Source organism: Schistosoma mansoni, chromosome W, assembly GCF_000237925.1.
Source record: "Schistosoma mansoni strain Puerto Rico chromosome W, complete genome".
Lineage (NCBI taxonomy): Eukaryota > Metazoa > Platyhelminthes > Trematoda > Strigeidida > Schistosomatidae > Schistosoma > Schistosoma mansoni.
The window spans coordinates 7,886,934-7,902,783 of record NC_031502.1 but is presented as its reverse complement, the minus strand read 5'-3'; the positions used below and the strand labels follow the sequence as shown (position 1 = coordinate 7,902,783).

Sequence of the window (15,850 nt, the reverse complement as noted above, 5' to 3'; positions counted from 1 at the left end):
TACACTAGAGACCGGAATAAATGACAAATGAAAGGATGCATGAAAACTATTTTTACTTCCAAGGTTAGCTTAGGTACAGAAAACAAGGATATTTATAAGATTACGTGTGGTCTTGATAGTCTTCAAGCCTCTCCAGACATGACAAAATTCATTTTGGATGGTTTGTTCGAATCTGCAATCGATCAGTCTCTTATCTACATATATGCATCCCATGAGGATCGCTTCGATATGATAAAATTATTAGCAAAACTGAGGATCAACAAATGACGATATGATACATAATTCATCATTTTTCAAGAGCTTTCTTAGCAGTTCCTATTGAACACACAATAGATGGAGCATATTCATACTTTTCTCAGCTTCCAGACATTTCATAACAAGTTACAACAGCTTTACACGTAGACAATCATCTTTAACTAAATATGAACATGATATAAGGATGAAATCCCTATCAGCAATACAACAGTACCAACCAACCTTTTATGAAAATCCGTGGGAAATTGATGTTATCATATTTCAGTGGTTAAACTAATATCTTTCTATTGATTCATGAGTCCATTTAAATGAATTAAAGACGGAACACTTGTTATCAAACGATAGAAAATCAAACAACTGTAAAAGAAGTTATTACTTGGACTGAAACGTAAGTTACTTTTGCTTCGTATATACTAGAGAAAGCCCTCGACTGATGACATTAAAGCAGTTTTACGGACTTTCGTAAAAAAGTACAACAGATCGTGGATGCGCATTGTGCAGGAGTCCTATACTAGGACGAAACGGCCGTCCAGTGCTTTCTGATTTTCAATGATGGTCTAAAATCGATCGGCTCATAATCCCAATTAAAACTCAACAATCTCCACAACCCTATACTGATAGATATTAATAAAGTCTACTGGGACGATAATATACATAGTTCCCTCAGATTTACACTGGTAAATATTTTCAGTAAACAAATCAACTACTTATAAGTTAAAAAGTAGTTTAATAAATTATTCATATCTATTTGGCTTGGGTTTGCTCAAATAAGTAACGTTACAGGGAAAGCATGATAACATTTTTATTTACTTACAAAATAAATGACTGGAAAGGCTAATAACGCAATTCCAGTAGTCAATATACATATATGCATATGGAACTTACTCAATGCATTCGACAAGGTGGAAGAGTTTACAATGACCTTCACATTTAACAAAATCTCTGTTAAATTGTTTACATTGCAAAACAATGGCTAATTCCATCAATAACTGCTTAAATGGTCCATACAAATGATGTAATGGGTTACAATTACTATTAACAAAGGTAATAGTAGTAGTATTCCTATTGTCAGCTAAACAATCCAATGCTTCATTCAAATTTGAAATAAACTTCTCCACTGCTCTACTCTATTTAAGTAAATAAACATATAAACATAATTAAACAACACTTGTCAAATACAACGATATTAAGAAATTTTATTGAAATTTTCCGAAAGCAATGAATTTTAATAAATGTTAGGTGATTTCTTTGTATTTCTTTGCAAGCTTAATGGACCTGGGATTAAAATGTGCATGACTTTATTACGTGTATATTTAATTAGAAATCAAAAGAACTTTACCAGACTGATCATATATAAACTCGCATTAATGCTTTTCGTTAAATCTACTCAGACAGATTTGTCGAAATTGGTTTGAGTTGTATTTAACAACAATAATTCAATAACTTACTGTGTGAACGAATATTTACCAAATTATGCGATTGAGCATTTATAATCCTGCTTAAAATTTGAATACATTATGAACACGATTGGAAAAGATCAATTTCATATGTAAACCGAAATCCAATCAATTAGGCTATCACTTGTCAAATCAGAGGTAATTTAGTGAAGCTTGTTTAAGTTTATGGATTGTATTCACTACAGATAACTATTGAAAACCAAAGAATACTAAATATTTTAATTTCCTTAAATATGTTACTGAAGTTCTGATGAACAGTTGCAAGTGATAGAGTTCACACATGGCGAGTGAAAAAGTTGCCACTAATATCATTGGACAATAGTCGTGCTACATCTCAAGTTGATCGAAGTTAAAACTGTACCATTAGATCCTGACCTACAAATTCTAAAAGTTAGGTGTTCGCTGCAATGCCTGAAGTCCCTCTATTTCTTACCTGAATGAGTCGCGAGTTAACATTGCTAAAGAGTCCCACACAAAGGTGAAATGGCCATCCAAAGCTCACTGGTTTCCAAGTGTACCCTGACTGAGATCAAACTGTGAATAATACAACGTACAAATTAAGCTAGCTACATACAATATTTATAACTTTAGATGTTCGAAATGTATAAAACGTTTGGCTAGAGGATAATAGGAAATCTGATTCATTTAAATAAAACAGAATACATAAGCCACTTTTGGTGATAGTAATAGTCTCAAAAAATGAATGCCATATTAATAAAAATTACTCGAATATCTTCAAAACAAATTTATATCACGTGTGAAACCACTGCAAAAATGAAGAACTTTAGACAGTTGTTTTGTTCCATACTTCCTGAACCCATAAGAAATATGCCTCGAATTGATCAAATACATGATCGATTTAGAGAAATTGGGGTCTGACAACAAGGACTTTAATTTAAGAACTTTCAGCTGGATTTCAACGCTTAACATTTTTGTATTCAGTCGATTTGCAATGGAGAATGGTTATTATCAAATGTAGCTATTAACACTCTATGTACGTTACTTAAGAATATGTTATCAGACAGTCAAATGGTCAGTTCAAAATACCTAATGGGTATAAGCAAATGTGCATATATATATATATATATATATATATATATATATATATATATATATATATATATATATATATAATCTTAAGTATGACTGATAAACCAGTTTGTCACTTCTAAATAAATGACAATGTAAGCATACATCCTATGAAGCTAAGATTGTCACTTTAATTAAAGTAACCTATCCACGCACACATACATTACATGACTAAGGTGAAAGGAGGAATGAAATTAAGTAAACTTCGGGTATCAGTTATAAGGTATATATTTACGTATACATGAATTATCAGAAAAAATAACATATAACCAATACAATCTAAATAATGGAAAATGTCCCGTTATGCCTTTCTGTTGTTAAAGGATGATAAGCTATCAGAGTATAATTTCAAAAACTTAGATACAAAAATAATTATGTTTGATGTTTGGAGGCAATCAGTAGAAAACCTTGAACGTCAGTTTCGTATTAGTCGGTACTTGTCAGTATGTCGTAACTTTAATCCTGGTCGACAGAATCTGATTAACACTGAGGACCAGGCAAACATGTTGCTTATCAGAACTCAGAGAACAGTAAATTTCCCAATTCTACAGAAGTTTGGTTTATAACCGAATCACTAATTAGCAACGTCTCACAAAGTTGAAGTGGTTTACGTGGTTTTGAATTCTAGGGAGATTTTCAGTTCCCTGAATATTGAAGGTCTGCTGTAAAGAAGAGTACCAACTAGGATAAAATTCATTCGCACAGTTTCCCGTTGACTCGCTATAACCACCTTACATCTCAATAAAATGTAAGCGATGTCAGATCACTTACACTAGTAGCCACTACAAACTCACAATAAAAAAAAGATAAGGACTTATTAAATTTTAGTTAATCTATACAACTCTCAGCTTCATTCAACTAAGTACTTGCATAATGCGGTCACTGAATATATGAATGGAACCAAGTTACAGATATTAAATCGTTAATGCTTTCCGAACATTTCTAGTATGTAATGGAACCAATAAGTCAGCAAAATCCAGACTACACACATGGTACTAAATAAATAATATAAACCAGTTGGTAAGATTAGGTATGCTTTCCATAAAGGTAGTGTAGAAGAGTTATACACACATGAGCCATACAGAATAACGCAGTTATTTATTATTATTATTTAAACACATAAATATTGGTACAAGGAAGCATCAGATATATCTGCACCGCACAAATCTCATTCGATTTGTGTGAGGGCTGTGATACTGCCCAGGTGCCCAAACTGAAGCAGGTGGTTTTCTTAGGGGGCCACACCCACAGCCTTTGACATAAAGGTCTGATCCACAAGGCAGTGGAGCATCGTGAGGAGATGCAGTCCCATGGTAGCCGGTGACCAACGATTGATTCATACGTCATTTGTCCTCTCAGTATACTGAAGCCCATGTGTACCATTGGTTTGGAATTAGGGTTTTCCAACTCCCCTAAGTGGACTCGCCGTGTCCACCGACCCGGTTAAAGCACCGGGCATTCGCTTTTCGTCCTCTCAACTTCGTAAACAACATCCCCACCACGAGAAGGCAGTGAGTAGGACTTCCCTGGCAGAGGCTATATATATACGCGTGGCCATGTGAGAGCATTTAGAGAGGGAGAGTGTCCCCTCCCACTCTCGGCCGTACCAGGGCATTTGGGGGCCAGAATAACGCAGTAACAGTTTAGGAAAAGGTTATGAACTTTTGAGATATGAATTAGAGAATAATGTAATTGACAAGTGATGAAAAAAGTGTATCAAAATTTTAGGGCTTCTGGTTAGAAGTTTTCATATTCTCAATTCTTATAATTATATCAAACATAAAAAAGTAATCAACTTATAGTTTGTAAAGTTAAGTTACAAATTTGATTACATCCTAACAAATAGATGTGATGCGCGTGCGTTTATTATCAGAACAGAAACAAAAAAATATACTGTTTATGTGCAATAAATGAGAATGAATAACTGTTGGTTGCTTTTGATACAGGTTGAATACTTCAAACAACTTAGTGAACCTGCAGCTATGAGCCAGTCAACATTCATCAACATGGTATATCTATTATCTTGAGTAAACTGATGTTTATGAACAGATTCAAAATGATACAACCCGTGTTGAGGTCAAAGATGCCTCAGATGAACGATTTCCAGTTTCCATAACTTTATAAAATCATGCTAATAAATAACAAACAATTTTCAAATTATTCAGAATCAACTTCACTTAGAAACCTAATGGTTATCGTCTTCCCATTGTACATATGACCAATAAATCTCAACCAGTTCGAAATTCAATAGTTACATCTTCAATTCGACTTAGAATTCTGGGATAGCCACACCAATTAATAACAACACAGAAGATCAATGCCTTTCAAGTAACCAACTACAATATCACTTACACAAATATATACACATCAATATATATAGTTTATAAACAATAAATCATATTATTCTACATATATATCAACAAAACACGCAACATCAACCAACTTCTTCCAACACACAATTCAATAATTTAATACAGATTCAACTTTTCGGTGCATTGAAAGGAAGTTATCTAATCATGGGACGATTTTGTCGATAAACAAATTCACATTTAACTGAATTCCCCATTGTGTTTAGCACTACATCTAACACTATTATTCAATCAGTTACTATTCACAGTCTTACTTCCTATCACATACTTACGGACTACACAGAACACTATTGTTTATATTAAAAACGAAAACTGGCACAATCCATACTATTGAAATTATTGTGTTAATTTCAATTAACTAGTAACTAGAATAATATTCACTAACAATTTCATTTCAAACTACAAATTTCACTTGATTCACCATCTTCATCCCCTAAGTCGGCATACCGATATTTTGATATTGAAGTGTCAATATGACATAGCTTGAATTGGTTGCAATCACATTTCTAAGGAATACCCACCCAATAAATCAACGAAAACAATGCTTGCAAGTGCTCAGTTTTCACATTTTACTCAACACTGAAGAACACCACTATTATTCATCCACCATATTCAAACGTGTTTTCCGAAATTTATTAATCACTTCAATAAAACGATAGAAATGGAGAAGGATTGGTAATCATTCGAACTATTTATGGAAATCCGCTGTTATATAAAACAAAACAAACATCATTTATTAATTAAGTAGTCAGTTTTAAAAATACGAAAAAAATCAACTATGCTTAATATTAGTAGTAGTGATGAACTAACGATAAGGAAACTTGATGAGCAGATCCTAATTCCATAGGTTCATGAATGACTTATAAAAAAATATCTAACATATGAATTGAAGTTAGTGGTTGTCTGGACTTGTAGTTTATTGGGCGATGCGTTTGTGTCTGAGGTGAAAGATATTGTGTTCGATTTCAGTCTTTTACCAATACCGGGATGGAAGTACATCTAACTAACGAGTCTCAGATAGGGAAAATGCGGTTCATGCATTCCAGTGCCAGCTAAATTCCTTCGATTGTATATAACTTGTATGAAGGTTTTTATATCAAGTTTTTGACAAAACGGACAGGTTAAAATATTTTCCCCTCTGTGCTATATTATGCTAATCCAATATTATAGTAATAAGACTTGACCAGATGACCGATTTTATAAAACCACTAGATTGGCTACTTTAACGATCCACAACATACAGACCAGATCAAGTTATACCAGATACACGATTCATAATTAAAAATAGAGAACTAGAATAAAGCTAGACAATAATTTATACTAAATAATTACAAGAAGTCACACTCCTTGAGTTCTAAGTAGAAACCAATAAGGGGAAAAGCAATTACATAATTAATAGTCACTCATCTGGTTGTCAGTTTGTCCAAACTCAGTGACTATTTACACTTAGTTTCACTACCACACAACGTTAATCCACCCAGAATGCACATATACTTACAAAGGTTGATAAAATTCCAGTCCCTAATATATATATAACATATTTAAAGTATGACATGTTGTAGAAGATGTCACTTTAAAAAAGTTGGCTGTAACAGAATTTCCCGACAATACTGTATAATTGGTCATAAATAGTTTTGTCAAGAGTATAAAAGGATGCATAATATGAATGAGCGGGACTATTAAACTACTTTTTAAAAATCACTTGAAAAAGAAACAAACAATGAAACGTCTAGTTAGTTTATATACTGTTTATGTTCATGAAACTCTACACTGATCTTGATCGGTAATACACATTTAATGGGGGACTGAGTTAGTTTAGAGAATTATTGAAATACAGGGACTCCTTAAGAGTGAATATTATTAAACTATGTAGTTAAAATCCACATGTATATTTGTTACTGCAAAACTAAGGATCCGCCAAAATAAGACCTCACACCAGTCCATGAAGTTATTGACTTTTGGTCTGATCAATGTCAACAGGTGGAATATATATATATATATTTAATTTCAAAGTGGCCTGATATCTACAAGAATTGAAATATGGAAGTCAAACTCAATGACATTGGTTTATGAATTTACAGTATAATTGAAAATTTTCGATCAGTGAGCTTTGATTCTGAATGATTCTCTCTTCGGCTGATAACAGTATACAATGAACATTGTATGGAGACTATACTTAAATCTTCATTAAATTTTGTTTAAGTGATAGAGTATTCATACATCTGTTTAACAATGAACTTAAAAATAGTTTAAGTAAGGTCAGTACAGACACTACAAGCATTCTGATCCTCGAATTATTTCAATATCGGTTATTGGTTGATGCTATTAAAAATGGATTTTGGATAGACACTGGAGATTGTAAAATAGCACTAAATAACTAAAAACTAGGTATTTACACACAACTCCTATTTCTTTCCAAAAATAGTTTACTACACAGATAACAATTGTATATTTAAATAAACTCAATACATGTAATTCGAAAATTTTCACCAATAAAATTCAAATGTTTATCATAAAAATTTATGAGATTATATTAGACAATTTTAGTGTAAAACAATGTTATCTCAATCAGTTATAAGTAATATCGGAACCGTAATATATTTGCTTCACTCCAAGTTACTACTTCATATCAATGCAGAGAAATTATCAAGATGAACAGAGAACTATTTAATATAATTGTAGTATCAGTGCTGTAGTACAAAATCATTAGTCATAGACAGCAAGATGCGAGAAACAGGAGCTGATGTACAAAGTCAAAAATATGAAATATTTCTGAAACTCAGGATTTTAAGAGTGAAAGGAGTTAGTGGATCTGAGTGGATGTGACCGATTTTGGATGATGTCACTTAAAGTATCCTACAACTTTTCACGATATACACGTGGACCCTAATCAAATAATCCTCACCTACCTTCATGTTTTAGACCAATAGTCAATAACTTCATGCATTGATGCTACATCTTAGTTATGCTCCCTAATTTTTTCGATTACTTACTAGTCAAGCTAAAATGGAGCAGTTGTTTTAGATACGTAACTCCCAAGGAGACTACACATTATCCAGCATTTTTGTTAAGAAATGATAGTTTTTATCTGGAAAGATAACCGCGATAACATTTTCTGGATTCGTGCCTCCGAAGTGAATTTTATTGCTATTTGATCGGTTGTTCCCACCCTTAGTTTGCAATTTGATTATGTATCATCTCAGATTCATTGTTGGTCTCTATATACCACAAATTTGTCCCATTACAAATATAACTTCATATCTTATTTTACTTAAACTTTTGTTGAACATCTGACGTCATACTGCCTTCCATCGTGTTGGGGATTATTGATAACGTGTTGTATGTCATCATCCAGTGCATCAAGTTTATATTAGGTCCTATTCATATTATAAGAATCTCGTAATCGTGTGCAATTAGAAATTACAGTAGGACTATATAGTAAAACATAACAGTTATACACATTTCCATCACCTTAGTCGATGAAGATTCTCTACCTAGTCTGGTGATTCAGTATGTGATTTCCTTTTTAATTACAGCTTTCAATAGTATATATGCTTCAAATTCGTGCCAAGAAAGTCAGAATACACTATCGCAGCTCATGATGAATTAAGCCACTCATTGGATAATAGTTTAAATAAAAGCTACCTTATGATTTACATCACTAACTGACTACAGTCAGACAACCATAAAAACCAAAAATAAACTGAACAGCTGTTTCATTGTAGTATGGAACTTCCTCAACAATGTACATTCATGACTCAATCAGGGATTAAACCTAAAACCTTCAAGTTTCGATGTAAGCTCTCAACCTTTAGATTACTGAGTTGGCATCTAATGGTTTACATCTCTAACTGAGATTAATCTATTATATTACACAACCATCATCCAGTGATGCCTATGATTAATATATTTTACCATCAACATAGTTGTTGTTCAGTGCTTCATGGTTTTCAATAATTGTCTAGCTAAGGTCAGTTTGTAATGTAAATTATAAAAGTCAACAATTTCCACAAACCTCCTACACTGATGAAAGTAAGCAGCATGTTTACTACAATACTGACAATCGAATCATTTTTTTCTCGTTGAGGATTGAATTGTAAGCCGAATGTATCTTCATACTTATTCAACCGATCTTAACAATTAGCAAATCAAGTTTATTTTTTCTCCCCTTGATTACAGTTTTTAAACTAGACCAGAAATAATGATTTAGTCAAATTTCTCAACTCCTTTATGACTCTACAACCACAACAGTCTTAATATTTTCATTATGTAATACAGTTAAAACTACAAAATAATGCGATGGAAACAATTAGGATCTTTCCATCGCCAAAAAATCAACAAATATAAATATATATATAATTTTATGTAGTTGAGATCATGAGTCCATTGAAGCTATACCACCATGGAAAACCTGGAAGCACTGGACGGCCGTTTCGTCCTATTGTGGGACTCCTCAGCATATATATATATAATATACATATATAATAAATTCTACAAAATTTAATTACTTACCACTAACCCAAAATGGTGACATGTCGGCTTTTTTGTATTAGAATGTGTAAAATATTTATCAGAGTGTATATCATCATCCAAACAATGGGGCATCTTTATCCTATCATGCTTTTGCTGTATACCACTATTATCACTATCATTATTATTATTGAACGAGCATTTCGACTGTACACAATTCGATATAGTACGTAATGATTTACTACGTTTTTTATGATAACTTATTAAATGAGATTTACTTACAGTAGAACCTTTTATGGTATACAAATTATTATGATCATCACAAGTGCCGAAATTCTCATTATAATTTCTCAATAATCGATTCGATTTTCTTTTTACTGAATGTGTAATGAAATTTTGAAAACGTTTTAAAAAAGTTTTTGTTTGTTCTATAGTTCCCCGTTGTTCATCGTCGTCAATATTATTACTATTCAATTGTGATGAGACTGATAAGCAGGCTAATCCAGTTGACGATAATGTTGAGGAAACTGTTGATTGTGACAACGTTTTATTTGCATCATTAATAACAAATGAAGTATTGATTAGGTCTATCGAATGGTTTACTTCACAATTATGACAGATACAAGAAAATCCATAATGGTCTTCGACAAATTCTACATAATTTTGATGTAGTTGTGGTTTATGATCATGATGGATTAAACATTCTGAGTTGCCATTATTATATGGAGATGATGAGATTTTATCGGCGTAATTGTTATGACTAGTAACAGATAACGACAGTATGTTATCTAAGATTGGATTGAAAATTTCGGAAGATGGTGGATAACTCTCATCTAAACAAAACTTATGCAAATCACTGTTATTTAAATTTGTTTTCGAAGGAGATGACAATGATGAGGAGGAGACGGTGGATTTCGACTTCAGTGTTGACAAATAAGTGAAAATCTCGGCAGAGTTATTTATTTCAGTAACAGAATGCATGGGACTTACAATAGTATATTGATAGGCAGAAAGAACAGTCTTTGATGCTAATTATACTGATTGGTCATTGTTGATTAATTTCTGATTAAATAATATAGCAGTTTAATTTATGTTTAAGCAGGTTAAAAAGTTTATCATCTAAATGAGTAATATTTGTACGATCTGATCATTTTAAGGAAGTGATTGATGATGAACGTGAGAAATCTGGGCTCCTATCAGAAGATGATGTTATGATTACTGTGGATGGAATGGAAATGCTCAATATGATGAATTTGGTTGAATTCAGCGAAAATGTGATTCCAACATTTACATTGGTAATGCCAGTGTTAACATCAATTCTCAAGTGAGGAAATAATTGGACTTCGTCTGCCATAAATATACTATTTCAGGGAAAGTATGGAACCTTACCCTGTTAAACATATCCGAAACTACTATATATATACACACACGTATGGACGAGACATTTAAATACGGTGAAGGTGACTAAATGATTCCTATTGGATTATTAAAAAAACATATCCACACAACCTATATAATACATTTTGACAAGATAGACACACTAACCTAGGAGGAAGTATGTAGAAGGGATGGAGGGGAAACAACCTGTTTCAAACAAATGAACATGTTGAGTTTTCCAATAACATGAATAATGTGACCTTGTCGTGTATTCGTTTAGTCAGATAATCTTGACAAATCTATAGGTTTCGTTGGTTAACTAAAAATCAAGCAACAAAATGATACAACATGTATTGTCTCTAAAAATTGCTTAAATGCTACATTATTTCACAACTTTATCTTAGAAGTAGATTAGTTTATTATATCAAATATATATTTCCCTATCAAATGAAACTTAAAAATTGAGAAATTAAAATAAAACATGTTAAGTGTCAACAAAAGGTTTTCCGTGGTGGTCTAGCTTCAATTGACTCATGATTTCAACTATACATAAAAATGTTTATTTGTTAAACGTGATAGAAAATAATACTGATGAAAATTCGAAACAATGTAAGCACATCTTTCATTCCTAAGGAATCGACGTTTCTCATTTCGGTTTCAGGTACCATATTCATAATCCTTCAATAAAGTCAAATTTACATTTATTCATATAAATGGGTGTAAAATTAACCTAAAATTCATGTATGTGGGACTGTGTATGATTGTTAGACCGATCTAGTCAAAAGTGATTGAATGAATCATTTGAAACTTGAACATGTTTCGAGTGAAAGTAAAGTATGGTTAGTAGCTGATGATATGCACATTAGATGCAGTTTAGAATAATATTACAAATCTGAAATAGTGTCAGATTAGATCATCATTGCAAAACTAGTGTTAAAGAAATTTTAGGGAAACTATGAAAAAATAAATGTAAACTTATCATTAGGACAAAAAACAGAAAAGGAAACCTATTACAAATGTGTATGTATGTAGTAGAGACTGCAGAGGGACTATAGAACAGTTGATTAATGATAATCGGTAAACAGTTTAATGATCAGTACGGAATTATTTGTCATCGTAAGCTAATAAAAGAATAGAGCTAAGAGGTTAAGTTTAGAAATTCAGATAGGGGGTTGTGTTAAGAGCTAGGGAGGGAGAATGCTTCGTGACCATAATGATTAATACTTAGGTGAATAGTCTTTTAATTTTAAATCTCAAAGTCTATTTAGTTACTTTGGAAAATCCGCAAATCATGCGCAAACGCTATTTGCGTTTTAATGCTGTTTGTTTTCTATCACATTTTCATTTTCACTTTAAGGATCCTTCAGGTTCATAACTATTCCCTAGTCTTGTCATAGTTATCGGTTTTAAGCTTTTCAGTAATTAACTATTGGTAGGTTTCATTGAATCCTTAAATAGCTTTTATTAATCAAGTTATTTACCAATGCTCATAAAATTTTGTTCAAAAATCCATAGAGCCTCTATCCCAAACAGGATTGGTTCAGTTTACTTCTGTCAAAATGAACTGCCAAAATAATGTACAATAAATATTATCAGAAGGGGTTTTGTGGAGAATTAGTATGTTTCATAGTTGAAAGTTTCAATTGACTCACGCTTTCAACTATGAAAATACTAAATCTCCACAAAACCCCTTCTGATAATAATAATAATAATAATAACAATAATAATAATAATATGCTCACTAGTGACTGACTTCGAGAGGTAAATTCAGAAGTTCTAGTGAGAAGCAGTGACCAGTGGAGTTTAAACCACGTCTGTTGTGAGATATCAACTCACTGAAGACAATTGGTGAACGGTTGCTCAACTTCGTGGATCAGTTGAAGTTAGACATTAACACCGTTAGATGCCGGCTCAGTGGTCTATCGGTCAAGTGCTCTGGCGAGAGACTGATAGGTCCTGGGCTCGAATCTCTCGAGTTTGGGATCGTGGATGCGCACTTCTTAGGAGTGCCATAGTAGGATGAAACGGCTGTCCAGTGCTTCCAGGTTTTCTATAGTGGTCTAGCTTCAATTGACTCACGCTTTCAACTAGGAAAGTACATTAAATAGACGATAAGCTTAGAATTATTTCGAACTTGTAGAGCTTTAGTTATATTGAAATCAATTTCTGTCACATATTAACCTTAATTAGGAAGTCACTACAAAGAGAGATTATTAGACTGTAGTTTCATTCTGCTTTACGACTACTATGCAATACATACACAATTCTACTTAGTAAATGAGGTTTATGCTTCGCGACAATCACCATACTATTCGACCGATAAATTAGGATCCAATGTTTTACCTTAACTAACTTTATATTATTTACAATACAACGTGATATTCGTTAAGTATTATGGACAGATATTAGTCTCCCGGCTTAAATGACTTCAAATGTTACGGTTCACAAATGCAACTTCAAGACATATCTGTCGTAAAATGAATCATTTGAACGAGTTCTAAAGATTCTATATTAGTAACAACAATAATCTTTCTATTGAATATTAGACGAGAATTTATCGATGCACTTATAACTACATACCCGTTGAACAATTTATTGGTTATCAAGACTCATTAGTTCAGAGAATAAAGTAATGGGTTCCAGTATAAACTTTAACACTGAAGTTCAGGTACATCTACCTGGAGAGTGTCAAATAGGAATAAATATGCACCTTCCATTTTAATATTACCTACGATCCCAACTTTACTGAAATATGCATGTATATTGACAGTTTTCTTATCGATAATAATATGAAAATAGATCATCTCTAAACCAATGACCAATTGGTGACTTCTCTTGATTTGTATATGTCCGTTTATTTGTAAATTAATCCTTAAATATCTGAATGAGTAATTCAAACATAACCATCGTACAAGTTCATACATGAAAATTTAAGATCAGTAATAGAATCAAAATTTAACCTTAACATTTTTAGGTTCATAGTTTATATCAGTTAAAATAAAGATTCAAGACTATTTCAATGTAGAACTTAATATCCAGTTTCAATGAGTTTTAGTCAATGTAATGTATAGAAAAATAGAAATCAACATAAGGACTAAGTGTATGCATGGAAGAATATTTAAATAACGAATCATAAATTATTCAAAATTTATTTATTAAAAAATAAAAGAAGAATTCTGTTGTGACGTGGGGTGTCCGTGATCTGATACTGATACATGGTATTCTACGCGCTAACCCCCAACTGAATACTTGAGCGAGAAAGTGTATTGGACTACTGAACAAAATGCACAAATACTCATTCATATATATACACCAGTCTATCATTAAGAAATTAACCTATTGATTCCAATCAAATGCACTTGACCTTTAGTTTACTTCTGACTGTTATCGATTGACCTTTGTTACTTCTGATTGGCTGTCCATATCAAATTCACTTGTGATGCTGTCACATAGATTTTGAGCTATTTAGTACAAGGTCTTTAATTGCTAATTTCTATCATCTTAAAGATGTTATCCAAGACAATTGAACTTAATTCATTTTTGTATTGTTTGTTTGAATATTCCCATTGATATTTAGGACTGCAATTGATCAGTCTCTTATTGGCATATATACATCGTGCGCGGATTGCCTCGATATTGCCTTGATTCACAAGCATTATGAGTAAAGATGGATAGTGGCTAGCAGTGGAATCCAGCTGAAGCACTGAAGTCAAACACTGAAGTAACAGCAAACATGCTTCACCTTCTATTCAAGAAGATTTGGGAGGAAGAACAAGTGACACAGACAAACTGGAAAGAAAGATAACTTATCAAGATACCAAAGAAAAAGGGTCTGAGCATATGTGAGAGTTACAGAGGCATCACTTTGTTGTCAGTTCCAGGAAAAGTTCAACAGAGTTTTGCTGAACCGCATGAAAGACACAGTAGACGCCCGACTTCGAGATCAACAGGCTGGATTCCGCAAGGATCGGTCGTGCACAGACCGAATCGCAACACTATGGATCATCGTTGAACAATCAGTTGACTAGAACTCGTCACTATACATCGACTTCATCGACTGTGAGAAGGCGTTTGACAGTGTGGACAGGAGAACATTATGGAAACTTCTTCGACACTATGGAGTTCCTGAGAATATTGTCAACATTATCCGGGACTAATACGATGGACTACAGTGCAAAGTCGTGCATGGAGGACAGCTGACAGATGCATTTCCAGTAAGGACCAGAGTCACACAAGGATGTCTACTCTCCCCCTTTCTCTTTCTTCTGCTGATCGACTGCATTATGAAGACCTCGACATCTGACGGGAAGCACGGAATATAATGGATATCTCAGAATCAATTAGACGATTTGGGCTTCGCAGATGATCCAGCCCTCCTGTCTCATACACACGAACAAATGCAGACGAAGACAACTAATGTATCAGCAGCCTCTGCATCAATAGGCCTCAAAATACACAAACGAAAAAGCAAGATTTTAAATTACAACACGGAGAACACCAAATCAAGCACACTTGATGGTGAATTTCTGGAAGATGTGGAATCTTTCACGTACCTGGGAAGCATCATTGATAAACAAGGAGGATCCAATGCAGACGTAAAGGCGAGGATCGGCAAAGCAACAATAGCATTTCTACAATTGAAGAACATATGGGAGTCCAAACAACTGTCAACTAATTTCCAAGTGAGAATCTCCGATACAAACGTCAAGACAGTCCTACTGTATGATGCTGAAACGTGGAGAACTAGTACAACCATCATCAAGAAGGTACGAGCATTTATAAACAATTGTTTACGCAAAATACTCAACATTCACTAGCCGGATATCATCAGCA

The 15,850-nt window shown here is 33.1% G+C and overlaps 1 protein-coding gene across 1 annotated transcript; it reads right to left on the bottom strand.

Annotated features, from left to right (window-relative positions):
- Window positions 1-9,670: 9,670 nt before the first annotated feature.
- Smp_179190 (hypothetical protein) lies at window positions 9,671-10,621 on the bottom strand (the record flags this gene model as incomplete). Its single annotated transcript, XM_018800099.1, has 1 exon — window positions 9,671-10,621. One exon carries the CDS (start codon window positions 10,619-10,621, stop codon window positions 9,671-9,673), a length of 951 nt encoding a protein of 316 aa, XP_018653946.1.
- Window positions 10,622-15,850: the final 5,229 nt, after the last annotated feature.